General features: G+C 36.4%; 1 protein-coding gene across 1 annotated transcript in view; it reads right to left on the reverse strand.

Moving 5' to 3' along the window:
- The window catches only part of THADA (THADA armadillo repeat containing), a 317,064-nt gene that overhangs the window by 260,284 nt on the left and 42,004 nt on the right, over nucleotides 1-14,776 (reverse strand). Inside the window, exons 16-17 of the mRNA XM_082643116.1 lie at nucleotides 5,551-5,702; nucleotides 2,535-2,748 (exon numbers count right to left, since the gene is read on the reverse strand). Coding sequence (XP_082499242.1) covers nucleotides 2,535-2,748; nucleotides 5,551-5,702 — 366 coding nt within the window. The remainder of the gene's footprint in view (nucleotides 1-2,534; nucleotides 2,749-5,550; nucleotides 5,703-14,776) is intronic.

Genomic DNA, 14,776 nt, shown 5'->3' on the forward strand with positions numbered 1-14,776 from the left:
AGAGGTCTTCCAAGGTTATCCAGCCTGTTCTCCATTTCCAGTTAAGGTAGTACTGTGTCTTTGCCCTAACTTCCTGGATCCATTTACAGCATTCATTCTGGATCATTTCTCCTAGACATCCTCTATCTGGGTTAACAGACCCCAGGCCCATGTGCCATGTGCTATTTGGACAGATTTTAAAAAACAATGGCTTTACTGATATATTACTCATATACCATACAATTTATACACTTAAAGTGTACAAGTCAAGGATTTTTAGGATATTCACAGCTATGTGCAACCACCACCACAGTCAATTTTAGAACATTCTCATCATCCCCCCCTCAAAAAAGCCTCACCCATTATCAGTCACTCCCCTCCCTGCACCTCTCACCTTCTCCAGTCCTAGGCAACCACTTAAGCATTTTCTGCCTATTCTGGACATACCATATAAACAGAATCATACAATATGTGGCTTCTTTCAAAGTTCATCCATGTTGTAGCATGTATTGATATTTCATTACTTTTAACAGCTCAGTAACAGTCCATTGTATGGATATACCATATTTTTTTAATCCATTTATCAGATGATGGACATGTGAGTTGCTTCCACTTTTTGGCTATTATGAATCATGCTGTTATGAACATTCATGCACAAGTTTTTATCTGGACATAGTTTTCATTTTTCTTAAGTATATGCCCATTATGGACTGAATGTTTGTGTGTCCCTGCCTGTCCCCCTGCAAATTCATGCTGAAACCCTCACCCTCAATGCAAAGAAATTGAGAGGTGGAATCTTAAGGAAGTAATCAAGTTTAGCTGAGGTCATGAGGGTGGGACCCCCATGATGGGATTAGTGTCCTTATAAGAAGAGGAAGACAGACCACAGCTTACTCTCTCCTCCATGTGAGCACAGACTGAGACGGCTGCTGTTACAAACTAGGAAAAGGGTTCTCACCAGGAACCAAATCTGTTGGCACCTTAATCTTAACCTTCCCAGCCTCCAGAACTGTGAGAAATAAATGCCTGTTGTTTAAGCCACCCACTTTATGGTATCTTGTTATAGCAGCCTGAGCTGATTAAGACAATGCCCAAGAGAGGAACTGTGGAGTCATATGGTAATTATATGTTTAACCTTTCAAGAAACTACCAGATTGTTTTCCAAAGGGGCCAGACCATTTTACATTCCCGTCAACAGTGTATAGGAGGGACTTCCCTAGTGGTCCAGTGGGTAAGAATCTGCACTCCCAATGCAGGGGGCCTGGATTTGATCCCTAGTCGGGGAACTAGATCCCACATGCATGCAGCATATGGTGTGCAACTAAGAGTTCACATGCCGCAACTAAGAAGACTGCATGCCACAACTAAGACCTGGTGCAGCGGAAGGGAGAGAGGGAGAAAGCGAGGGAGGGAGGGAGGGAGGGAAGAAGGAAGGAAGGAAAACATAGGGCAGTAATTACATGGTAGGAGGAGGGAGCTAGGAAAAAGAAGAGGCTTCAAAGTTATGGGTGCTGTTGTATTAATACTTCTTAAGCTGAGTGTTATTACCTAGCATGGGGACAAAACTTGTGAAATTTTTATATTATTACTATTTAAATCCTATATATATATATATATTTAAATATTCTTTGTATGTTTGAAATATTTCAAAAAGTTTAAAAATGTCTTAAATTTGAAAGCCTTTACATGAAGTATGAACTCCCCAGTTTACCCCAATTGTAGACCTCTTCTTATCATCTTATCGGGGTCTCCTCTGGAATCCAGCCCTGAAGCAATTAGAGTTGGGCACATGTCATGTTCCATGGCACTGTCATATCTCTATCCCCAGCTCTGTGGCCACGTTTCCACCAGAACTATCCATGGCCTCCTAATTTTCTCCCATTATTAGCTCTCTTTTTCATGGCTTTTTCTACTATCTTGGAGAGAATAACTGTCAACCCTCTTTCAACATCTGACCTCTGTTTTGTTTAGTAAAAATCTCTATCTATCCTTATTTCTAGTACAATTCCAAAATGAAGATTTACTAGAATCAAATTAACTACATGAACCCCCAAAAAATATTTGTTTAAAATCATTAGATCTAAACCAACTCAGACCTAGGTTTTGGAACTGACTATATGGGAAGAGTAAAAGGCAAGGGTATGACAGCCAGTTAAAACATAAACCCCAACAGACAAAGGAATTCTGCTCTATTTAGAATTAACAAAGATGATTTGGCTATAGTCATAGTAAAATTTCTGTAGAAAAAAGTACACTTTTGGTAGAGAAAGAGGTCTTATTTAAATAAAAGCTCTATTAATGTACATTTGCATATGTACTTATTTAATGTGAATCCTCTGTTTAGAAGCAATATAGTTTAGTAAACTATTTATTTGCAAAGGAGAAATTCATGATATACTTATATGCTGGTAAACTACAAAGCTGGTAAACTCTTAAATAAAAAAAAACACAAAGTAAGTGTTTAACCATTAGATAGCCTAACCATATGAATAGTGAAGCAAGTAAGATATTGGTTTTGATAAATAAGAGCAAAAGGTCATTTACTCAATACGAACCTATTAATGTGTTACTTTCCACCAGAGCAGCAGACTTATCTCCATCTCCACATGCAACCCGCTGAGTTTTTAAGTAAGCAGACAGGGATGACGGCAGAGCGTTCTGCCAGATTAAGAAGTTCAGTAGGTAGGAAGCTGTTACACAGTCATATGGTTTGGTGCTTGTGCTGAGCTCCAGTGCTGCCTGGAATAAGCCCTGTAGTTTCTCTGAATCCTAGGATAAAGCAGAGACTCAGTCATTATCACTAAAACATTTCTTTAATTTGAAGGAATAACACATATTTAAAGACAGAGCTTGCCACACAACTGACACTTGATATGGACATTAATTCTCTGAATACAGGTTGGAGTTTGTTTTTTTTTAGGCTGTGCCAAGTGGCATGCAGGATCTTAGTTCCCCTGCATTGGGAGTTCAGAGTCTTAACCACTAGACCACCAGGGAAGTCCAGATAAAGCTTTTTTTTTTTTAAGTACCTCTTTCTTCAGCAAAAGTATACTTTTTCCTGTAGAAATTCTGCTATGACTATAACCAGATCATCTTCGTTATTTCTACATAGCCCAGAGTTCTTCTGTGTGTCAAGGTTTGTTTTACTGGGAGTCATGCTCCTGCCTTTCTCCCCACCCTCTTCCCATACAACTAGTTCAATGAAGAAAAATACACATACATATGAAAATACAAATTCACCAGGCTGCTCCTGGAAAAGCTCCATGTATATGTGTGAAAAATAAAGTGATAAGATCAACCTCAGAAATTCTGCATTAGAGCTCCCACACCTATATCTCATCTAAACATGCACTCACACAGCCTGTCCTCAAGAAGACAGAACAAAGGGCAGTTCACTGTAATACGCATGGAAATCTACGGGCTGAGGACAGGAGACATGGATCCTAGTCCCAACTCCACAGTTGACAAGTTGCATGTTCACCACGCTGGAACCTAGGGTTTCGTTGCTCAACAATATTGATTCTACTAAGATTATCTCATAACTGTCTAATATAAGGGAAAAAATCATTATCTAGGTATACCAATATTTAATAATATCTTCTAATATCAAATAATAGACTCAAATATCAGCCTATTTCTATTTAAATTCTTTGCTGTTTAATTTTCTATGACCTAAAAAACTGAAAGACAGTGGCTAAAACTCAAATCTAAATAAATATTAGAAAGAATCAATTAAGCATCTCAACCATTTTTTGTAACTGACAGTTAAGTCCCTAAACTAACTAACCAATTAGTAAGAAACAAAAAAAATAGCCTTTGGAATCTAAAAGAGCATCTTTGTTCTATCATCTCAGGTCAATCAAAATATAAAGACCTTGGATATGTAGCTCCACAAGAAAGAAGGGCAAGAGACTAGGTGAGTAGTAAAGTCATATATTAGAAAGATATGCCATCAAAATATGAATATACAGATCCTTAGAGAGATTAGGCTAGCATTCAAAAAATGTTTTCAAGTTAGCTATATTAAAAAAGTTAATTACATATTACATAGGGTATACCCAAAGAAAGACTTTGAAAATATAATACATAACTAATATTTTAAAATCTTGAATTTAAAATCTTGAATCTGGGACCATTTACTAATACACAAGTCAGACCAGATATATAACTAACAGAATCCTATAGCAAGCCATATGTGCTACTAAGCTTCCTGAGTTCTGTAAGTTGTGTCTATATACCAAGCATGTGTTTATCAAATTAGATACACAGAGCCCCCCTGAGGGGCCTTCCCAGTTCATGTAGGGACCAGGTCTTTCATATAGGCGCCATAATATATACCTTTCCCCACTCCAGATACTCTCAAAATACTAGCCAGGAATGAGGCATAGTTATACATATGATACGAAGCTACAGTGTGATGAATGGTAAGAGGCAAGGGTTGGTGGAAGGGGAGATAGAGAAAGAGAAAGCATCTTCTTTAAAAACGCTTATAAAGTACAAAAGTTAGCAGCCTAAGCACCAAAGAAGTTTCTGCTCATCAGGGCACCTGAAAGACCACCAGGATAGGTGGACACTAGGGAGCAACTCTCAATGTGAACCCAAGTCAGAAATGTTTGAGATTTTGCAATGCCGTCCAGAAGCAGTGGAAACAGACACCTTAGGCTCTCTGACATATGCTCCGACAGAATCCCACTGCATCTACAAACTGCCATACCTAAACAGAGCCTAATAGCTAGAGCCCAGACCATGGCTCAGCTCCCACACCTAAAGGCTCCCGTGGCCTGTATACAGCTCCAACAGGGAGCCATAGCAAAGCTCTAGAGCCAGTGACCCGACAGCTGCTGGTGACCTCACTGCCCCAGAATAAGTCTCAAGGGTAGAGCCAAGTACCTGGGCTATGGGGTCTTCTTAAGACCCATCCCCAAGCTTTGCCTTCACCCCTGAGCCCATCTTTGATTCTCACCCCATGGTGGGAAGTGCAAGGCATGAGGAAGAGCATGGGGCTGGGGATGGGGTAGAACGCCCAGGGAGAGAAATGCTGTTAACCTCAAGTACTCTGAGTTTCAGTCTCAGTTTAGCTATTACTTGTTGGAAGATCAGAAACATGTTCTCTACCTCATTTACACTAAGCTTCCCAGTCTACTATGCAGGGAGATTATCTAAAAAAAAATCAAGTTACTGTAAGTGATGTGTTTTGATCGAATATTAACATGTCCAAGGGAACTGAGGAGACCACAGTTAACTGAAATCTACCAATAATCTTGTAAACAATATAACCTACTGCCTCCTACACCTCCCTTTTTATCAAAACAATTTTTTTTTAAAAAAAGCAAAGATCACTGATTTGGATTTTGTTTCTCTTACAATATTTCCTCCTTCCCCACTACCCATTCCTACCTTCTCCATTCCACTACCTGCAACAGGAGAGGTATTAATGATAACTGAAACAGAAGATGTAAGAAGGCAGATGCAAAGAGCCTGGACAATCCACAGACTACTTTAACTGCTGCTAAGATAGAAAGTTTTCATGCATACACCACATTTACACTTACAGAAGAAAAGTCCAAATACCTGAAATTGTACAAATGTTTTTGGTAACTTCATTAGAAGATCAAATGCTAAAATTTTCACTTCTTCAAAAGTGCCAGTTAAACATTCCATTAGCGTTTGGAAACGACCAACATCAATATCATGACTCAGCTGATATACTGTTTGGACTCTACCTAAAAATTAAAAAAAAATTTTTTTTTAAGTTAACAGCAGGAAAAGGAAATCAACATTTTGAAGTTATTTGGCCAGATTTATAGAAAATTCGTGTAAGAACTCATACCTTATATTTTACCCACAATAGTGTAAAAAATATTTCCAATAATTTATTTACTAAAATGATAAAATAATAAGTATTACAAATCTACAAATAGGAAATATTTTCAATAACCATTTTTAAAAATTGAAGAATAGTTCACATACAATGTGTTAGTTTCAGGTGTACACCAAAGTGATTCAGATATATATATTTACACACACACACACATACACACACACACACACACACTCCTTTTCAGATTCTTTTCCATTATAGGTTATTACAAGATATTGAATATAGTTCCCTGTGTTATACAGTAGGTCCCTGTTGTTTATCTATTTGATACGTAGTAGTATGTATACATTAATCCCAAACTACTAATTTACACCCCCCCACACCCCACTAGCCCCTTTGCTAACCATAAGTTTGTTTGTCTGTGAGTCTCTTTTTTTTTTTATATAAATATATTTATTTCAATCTCTTTCCAGCTGTTAACCAGTGTATGTGTAGGTTTATTAAGGGATATAAGAAACACTTTTATTTATTTATTTATTTATTTATTTATTTTTGGCTGTGTTGGGTCTTCGTTTCTGTGCGACGGCTTTCTCTAGTTGCAGCGAGCAGGGGCCACTCTTCATCGCGGTGCGCGGGCCTCTCGCTGTCGCGGCCTCTCTCGTTGCGGAGCACAGGCTCCAGACGCACAGACTCAGTAGTGTGGCTCACAGGTCTAGTTGCTCCGTGGCATGTGGGACCTTCCCAGACCAGGGCTCGAACCCGTGTCCCCTGCATTGGCAGGCAGATTCTCAACCACTGCGCCACCAGGGAAGCCCTGTGAGTCTCTTTCTGTTTTGTAAATAAGTTCATTTGTATAATTTTTTAAGATTCCACATATAATTGACATCATATTTGTCTTTCTCTGACTTCACTTAATATGATAATATCTAGGTTCATCCATGTTGCTGCAAATGGCATTATTTCTTTCTTTTTTATGGCTCAGTAGTTTTCCATTGTGTGTGTGTGTGTGTGTGTATGTCTATGTATACACACACCACATCTTCTTTATTCATTTGTTAATGGGCATTTAGGTTGTTTCCATGTCTTCTTATTGTAAACAGTACTGCTGTGAACACTGAGGTATATGTATCTTTTTGAATTAGAGTTTTTGTCATTTCCCGATATATACCCAGGAGTGGGATTGCAAGATCATATGGTAGGTCTATTTTTAGTTTTTAAAGGAATCTCCATACTGTTCTCCATAGTGGCTGCACCAATTTATATTCCCACCAACAGTATAGGAGGGTTCCTTTTTCTCCACACTCTCTCCAGCATTCGTAGACCTTTTAATGATGGCCATTCTGACTGGTGTCAGGTGATATCTCATTGTAGTATTTTTTTTTTTTTTTTGCCACACCACACAGCTTGGGTTTGCAGGATCTTAGTTACCTGAGCAGGGATCGAACCCAGGCCCCCTGCAGTGGAAGCACAGAGTCTTAACCACTGGACTGCCAGGGAATTCCCGCTCATTGTAGTTTTGATTGCATTTCTCTAATAATTAGTGACACTGAGAATCTTTTCATGTGTCAGTTGGCCATCTGTATGTCTTCTTTGAAGAAATGTCTATTTATGTCTTCTGCCCATTTTTTGATTGAGTTGTTTGTTTTTTTGATATTAAGTTATATGAGCTGTTTGTATATTTTGGAAATTAATCCCTTGTCAGTAGCATCATTTGCAAATGTTTTCTCCCAGTCTGTAGGTTGTCTTTTCATTTTGTTTGTGGTTTCCTTTGTTGTGCAAAAGTTTTTAAGTTTAATTAGGTCCCATTTGTTTATTTGTTTTTATTTCCATTACTCTAAGAGATGGACCCATAAAATATCATGCAATTTATGTCAAAGAGTGTTCTGCCAATGTTTTCCTCTAAGAGTTTTATAGTATCTAGTCTTATATTTAGGTCTTTAATCCATTTTGAGTTTATTTTTGTATATGGTGTTAGAGAATGTTCTAATTTCTTTCTTTTACAGGTAGCTGTCCAGTTTTCCCAGCACCACTTATTGAAGAGAATGTCTTTTCTCCATTGTATATTCTTGCCTCCTTTGTTGCAGATTAACTGACCATAAGTGCATCGGTTTATTTCTGGGCTTTTTATCCTGTTCCATTCATCTATGTGTCTCTTTTTGTGCCAGTACCATACTTTTTTGATGACTGTAGCTTTGCAGTATAGTCTGAAGTCAGGAAAAGTGATTCCTCCAGCTCTGTTCTTCTTTCTCAAGATTGTTTTGGCTGTTTGGGGGTCTTTCGTGTTTTCATACAAACTTAAAAAATTTTTATTCTAGTACTGTGGTAATCTGATAGGGATTGTACTGAATCTGTAGATTGCCTTGGGTAGTATGGTCATTTCAACATTATTGATTCTTCCAAGAAAATGGTGTATCTTTCCATCAGTTTGTGTCATCTTCAATTTCATCACTGTCTTACAGTTTTGGGGGGGTATAGGTCTATTGCCTACTTAGGTAGGTTTATTCCTAGGTATTTTATTCTTTTTGATGCAGTGATAAATGGGATTGTTTCCTTAATTTCTCTTTCTGATATTTCACTGTTTGTGTATAGAAATATAACAGATTTCTGTATATTAATTTTTTATCTGGCAACTTTATCAAATTCATTGATGAGCTCTAGTAGTTTTCAGGTAGCATCTTTAGGATTTTCTATGTATAGCAACATGTCATCTGCAAACAGTAACAGTCTTACTTCTTTTCCAATTTGGATTCCTTTTATTTCTTTTTCTTTTTCTGACTGCTGTGGCTAGGACTTCCAAAACTACATTGAATAAAAGTGGTGAGAGTGGGCATCCTTGTCTTGTTCCTGATCTTAGAGGAAATGCTTTTTGTGTTTCACCATTGAGTATGATGTTAGCTGTGGGTCCATCATATATGGCCTTTATTATGTTGAGGTTTTTTCTCTCTATGCCTACTTTCTGAAGAGTTTTTATCATAAAAGTTTTACCATAAAAACAAAAGGGGGGAAAATAAGACCTACAAAAACAAATCCAAAACAATTAATAAAATGGCAATAAGAACATAACATATCAATAAACATATCAATAATTACCTTAAATGTAAATGGACTAAATGCTCCAACCAAAAGACACAGACTGGCTGAATGGATACAAAAACAGGACCCATATATATGCTGCCTATGAGAAACTCATACAGATCTAGAGACACATACAGACTGAAAGTGAGGGGACAGAAAAAGGTATTCCACATGAATGGAAATCAAAAGAAAGCCAGAGTAGCAATACTAGCATCAGACAAAATAGACTTTAAAATAAAGACTGTCACAGGAGACAAAGAAGGACACTCCATAATGATCAAAGGATCAATCCAAGAAGGAGATATAACAACTGTAAATATATATGCACCCAATATTGGAGCACCTCAATATATAAGGCAAATGTTAACAGACCTAAAAGGAGAAATTGGCAGTAACACAACAATAGTGGGGGACTTTAACACCTCACTTACATCAATGGACAGATTATCCAGACAGAAAATCAGTAAAGAAACACAGGACTCAAATGACACATTAGACCAGATGGACTTAATTGATATTTAAAGAGCATTCCATCCGAAAGAAGCAGAGTCCACATTCTTTTCAAGAGCACATGGAACATTCTCCAGGATAAATTACGTGCTAGGCCACAAAGCAAGCCTTGGTAAATTTAAGAAAACTGAAATCACATCAAGCATCTTTTCTGACCACAACGTTATAAGGCTAGAAATCAACTACAAGAAAAAAATTGCAAAATTCAAACACACAGAGGCTAAACAATATGCTACTAAACAACCAATGAATCACTGAAGAAATCAAAGAGGAAATCAAAAAATACCTAGAGACAGACGAAAGGAAATAAGTAGTTTTTAAAAATTTGTTTAAAACTATTTCATTCTCTTTCAAAAAGTTATGTATTATATACAAGATACCTAAGTTATTTTTCAAATAAACAAGTACAAACAAATAAATTCAGGAATACATATTTTAAAAAAAACCTTCATAAACTTTGTCCTAGAATCCAAAGTCCTACCATGTCTTAGGTGAACTGACATAGAACAATCAATACAATGACATATCCTTTAAATAATTTAAAAATCTGCCTGTTTGATTTGAATCTTATTCAAATATGTAGTTTTCCCTAGGCACCCATTCAACTACATGTATTACTTGCACTTAGGTTTGGTTGACTGAAAGAATCAGAGTGGAGGATGGAAGAGGAGGCAGTGATGTAAACAAAACAGAATGTTAGGTCTCCCTCAAATAAATATCTGAGTAGGTGGATTACTCTGTGAATTTCCTATTATAACACAGATAATCATAATTGATGGATAAGTTGCGGTATCTGCATTGCTCACAGTCTGTTATAAGAATATTACCCCCAGTTTTTTTTTAATAAAGATTGACTATTACTTACAAAAAAAGGTTAAAATTACTATCAATATGGAATAATCATTTCAGTGTTTAATATACAAATGTGTGAACAGGTTGATTTTTTTAAAGTAACATTTACATTATCAACTATTGAAATAAACGATTATATTTATTGAAAAAAAAAAAAGACATATCCTAATACCATTCCTGGGCATCAACAGTAAAGAAGGAATCTTTTTGCCATCCAGGCAAAAAGTTCAATTCATCTACAACGTGGAAAAAATCAGGCTGGCTTCACTCTTTGCTGCAGCAGTATGTAGTGCTAGAAGATAATGGAGCAATGCTTACCAAATCCTTAGGGAGAAAAGGGGTGATGAAAATCTACACATCAAAATCCCATTCCAGTATCAAGTGTAACAGCAATATAAACATTTTTGAATGTGCAAGAAATTAAGAACTACATTTTCCCAAAAACTCTTCTCAAAAAAAGATGAATTTCAACCAACAAAGAAATTAACAGAAAAACCATCACTAAAGAATGATGACAGTCACCAAATCTATTTAATTCTTAAGGCTAAGACTAAACCTATGGGAATAATGGATTTCATAGCAGGATGTGAAGAAACTTTAACATTTAATGAATTAACCCCTTTAATACCTGAAAACATTTCTATGCTTAATTAGAGAAATGTTGCTCAATATAAATCAGCATGTGAGTTCATTTAATCTTAACTCGCAAGTTAGTCCAACCCTGTGAACTTCATAGGGCAAGCAAATGAAGTTTTTGTCACTTCAATCACACCTCTGCTCAAATCTGCCTCTTCTTTTCCAATTCGGACACTTTTCCTTTCTTTTTCCTGCCTAATTCCTCTGGCTAAAACTTCTGGTACAACAGTGAATAGCAGCAGTGAAAGTGAGCATCTTTGTCTTGCTCCTGATCATAGGGGAGGGGCTTTCGGTCTTTCACCATTGAATATGGTGTTGTCTATGGGCTTTTCATGAATGTCCTTTATCATATTGAGGAAGTTCTCTTCTATTCCTAGTTTGCTAAGTGTTTATTTGTCTAAAAGGGTGTGGAATTTTGTCAATACTTTTTCTCCATTGAGATTATCATGTTTTTTTTTTCTTTTGTTCTAATGTGGTGTATTACATTTACTATATTTTCTTATGCTGAAACACCCTTGTGTTACTTAGTCATGGTATATAATACTTTTAATATGCTGTTGGATTTGGTTTTCTAGTATTTTCTTGAGAATTTTTGCATCTATATTCATAAAAGATACAGCTGTAGTTTTCTTTTCTTGTGGTATCAGAGTGATGCTGGCTTCATAGAATGAGTTAGGAAATGTTCCTTCCTCTCCAATTTTTTTGAAGTTTGAGAAGCAATGGCATTAATTCTTCTTTAAATGTTTGGCAGAATATACCAATGAAGCCACTCCCCTTGGACTTTTCTTTGCTGAGAGCTTTTCTTTTGAGAGGCTTTTGACTCCATCTCTTTATTTGTTATAGGTCTGTTCAAATTTTTTACTTCTTGAGTCAGCAATTTGTATATTACTAGGAATGTGTCCATTTCATGTAGGTTACCTAATTTATTAGAAATACAATATAATTGTTCACAGTACTGTTTTATAATCTTTTTTATTTCTGTAAGGTCAGTAGAAATGTCTCTAGTTTTATTTCTGATTTTAGTGATTTCCATCTTTTTTTTATTCTTAGTATAGCTTAAACTTTGTCAATTTTGTTGATCTTAAAAAAAAACAACTTCTGGTTTTGTTGATCCTCTGTATTGTTTTTCTGTTCTCTATTTCATTTATCTCCATTCTAATCTTTATTACTTCCTTCTTTCTGTAGCTGTGGGGTAAGTGTGCTCTTCTTTTTCTAATCCCATGAGGTATAAAAGTTAGGTTATTGATTTGAGATCTTTTTGCTTACTTAATGTAGGCATTTACAGTTATATAAATCTCTCTATTAGCACTGCTTTTGCTTCATCCTATAAGTTTTGGTAAGTTGCGTTTTTGTTTTCTTTCCTCTCAAAGTATTTTCTAATTTCCCCTTTGACCCATTGGTTAGTTAAGAGCTCTGCTCAAATTGGAAGCCTTCTCTGACACCATTGTATGAAAGAGCTATTACTCCCAAACTCCCAGGCACTCTATACTTCCCTGCACTTTTCTTCTTGAAATATTTTTTCATACTGCTTATCTCCATCTGAAATTCTACGTTATCACTTGTTGACTTACTTAGTCTGTCTATATTCACTAAAGTCTAAGCTCTAAAATGGGAAGCACTCTGTTTTGTGTATTGTGTATCCTTGGCACTAAATAAATTTTTTGTTGAACAAACCCGTTTAATCTAATTGTGGAATCCAATTTTTCACCATGAATACTGTGACATTTTATTCCAAATGAGAAAGATGCATGTGGCTTATTCTTCTTGAACTGGGACATATTTGAGGAAAAGCAAAAGCCATTTTAACTAATCCCAAATCACAGTCTTTCTATAAAATAATATAAAAACCTACATTAGAATTCTTGAGATAAAGATGAAGAACGAGTTTACATTTCCTATCCTGTATTTTTCAGTCATACTTCTTTAGCCTCCTTTACAGTTAATGGGTACAGTATGGTTTGCTCTATTTACATTACTTCCCAGTTGTTTAATTAACATCATTACTGTGCCATCAGTCACTGCCCGATTATACATGACTCATTCATTAGAAAGATGACACAGGTTTTTCACTTTTAAAGTATATTTGAATATATTAAACTATTCTCTCAATTGAAAAATTACCAGTATAATTCAGCCTAGATATTTCCCACACAACTAGGTGTAACTATAAATATAGGAATGCACAGAAAACTTTTTGTTAAATGGATAATCAATCACTCTCAGGTAAAACCTTATTTTCTAAATTCAGTTGTAGTACCACTGAAATTCCCTAAACTGATGGGTACTCCTGTATTCATTTTCTGTGGATGCTGTAACAAATTACCATGACCTTGGTGGCTTAAAACCACAGAAATCTATTTTCTCACAGTTCTGGAAGTCAGAAGTCTGAAATCAAGGTGTCTGTAGGGCCAGGCTCTCTCTCGAGTCTCTAAGGGAGAATTCATTCCTCGTCTCTTTCAGCATCTGGTGGCTGCCAGAATTCCCTGGCTTATAGCCACAGCACGCCAATCTCTATCACCACTGTCACAATGACTCCTCCTTTTCTTTTTGTCACATTTCCCTCTACCTCCCTCTTACAATGCCACTTGCAATGGCATTAAGGCCCATCCAGATAATCGAAGATTATCTCATTTTAAGATCTTTAACTTAATCATATCTACAAAAACCCCTAAATAAGTAAGGTTTAAATAAATAAGGTTCACATTCACGAGTTCTAAGGATTTGGTATGGGTTTCTTTTGGAGGTCATTTTTTGTCCTACTACACTTACTTAATCAGGTGATCCAATTTATCAAGAATAACGGGACAAACTAACATCATGTATCTCCTGTTATCATGCCCTGAGAAAGAAACTACATCACCTATGCAGTATTCCTGCCAAAAATGCATAACATGAATCAAGTCATAAGAAAACAATCAGACAAACCCAAACTGAGAGATATTCTTCCAAAATGTTAATGTCACGAAATAAGAAAATTTCCAAATTGAAGAGGTTCAAGACGCATAACAATTAAATGCAATGTGTGATCTTAGACTGGTTCCTGGATTGTGGGGAAAAAAATTTTTTCTACAAAAAGCCACTTATTAGGACAACTGGTACAATTTGAATATGGATTGTATATTAGATAACAGCATTGTATCAACATTAATTCCTGAATTTGATCATTGTGTTATGGTTAGAAAATTAATGAGAGGGCTTCCCTGGTGGCACAGTGGTTAAGAATCCGCCTGCCAAGGCAGGGGACACGGGTTCGAGCCCTGGTCTGGGAAGATCCCACATGCCGTGGAGCAACTAAGCCCATGCGCCACAACTACTGAGCCTGCGCTCTAGAGCCCGCGAGCCACACCTACTGAACCCAAGTGCCACAACTACTGAACCCTTGCGCCTAGAGCCCATGCTCCGCAACAAGAGAAGCCACCGCAATGAGAAGCCCACGCACCTCAACAAAGAGTAGCCCCCTCACTCCACAACTAGAGAAAAGCCCACACACAGCAATGAAGACCCAACACAGCCAAAAATAAAATAAAAAATTCTTTGAAAAAAGAAAATTAATGAGAGAGAAACAGTGAGGTAAAGCAAATATCGCAAAAGAATAATTTATGAATCTAAGTAGAGGGTTCATGGCTGAACTATTCTTGAAACTTTGTTGTTAGTTTATTCACTGAACTATTCTTGAAACTTTGCTGTTAGTTTCAACTTTTTCAAAACAAAAACTTGAAAAAAATGGTTTTCTTCAAATGAAGCAAGTCTGTATTAACAGCAAATAACTGCCAAAAAATTATACTTTGCCTAAAAATTTAAACTAAAAAAAAAAAAAATCCAACTATAGTGTAAAGCTTCCTGGTCCTTTGGCCATTCCCTCCAAAAGAGCAGTACATTTTCCTGTTTGTCCACCATCAAGGA

The sequence above is a fragment of the Mesoplodon mirus genome, assembly GCF_964341445.2.
Source record: "Mesoplodon mirus genome assembly, chromosome: 14".
NCBI classification, from domain to species: Eukaryota; Metazoa; Chordata; class Mammalia; order Artiodactyla; family Ziphiidae; genus Mesoplodon; species Mesoplodon mirus.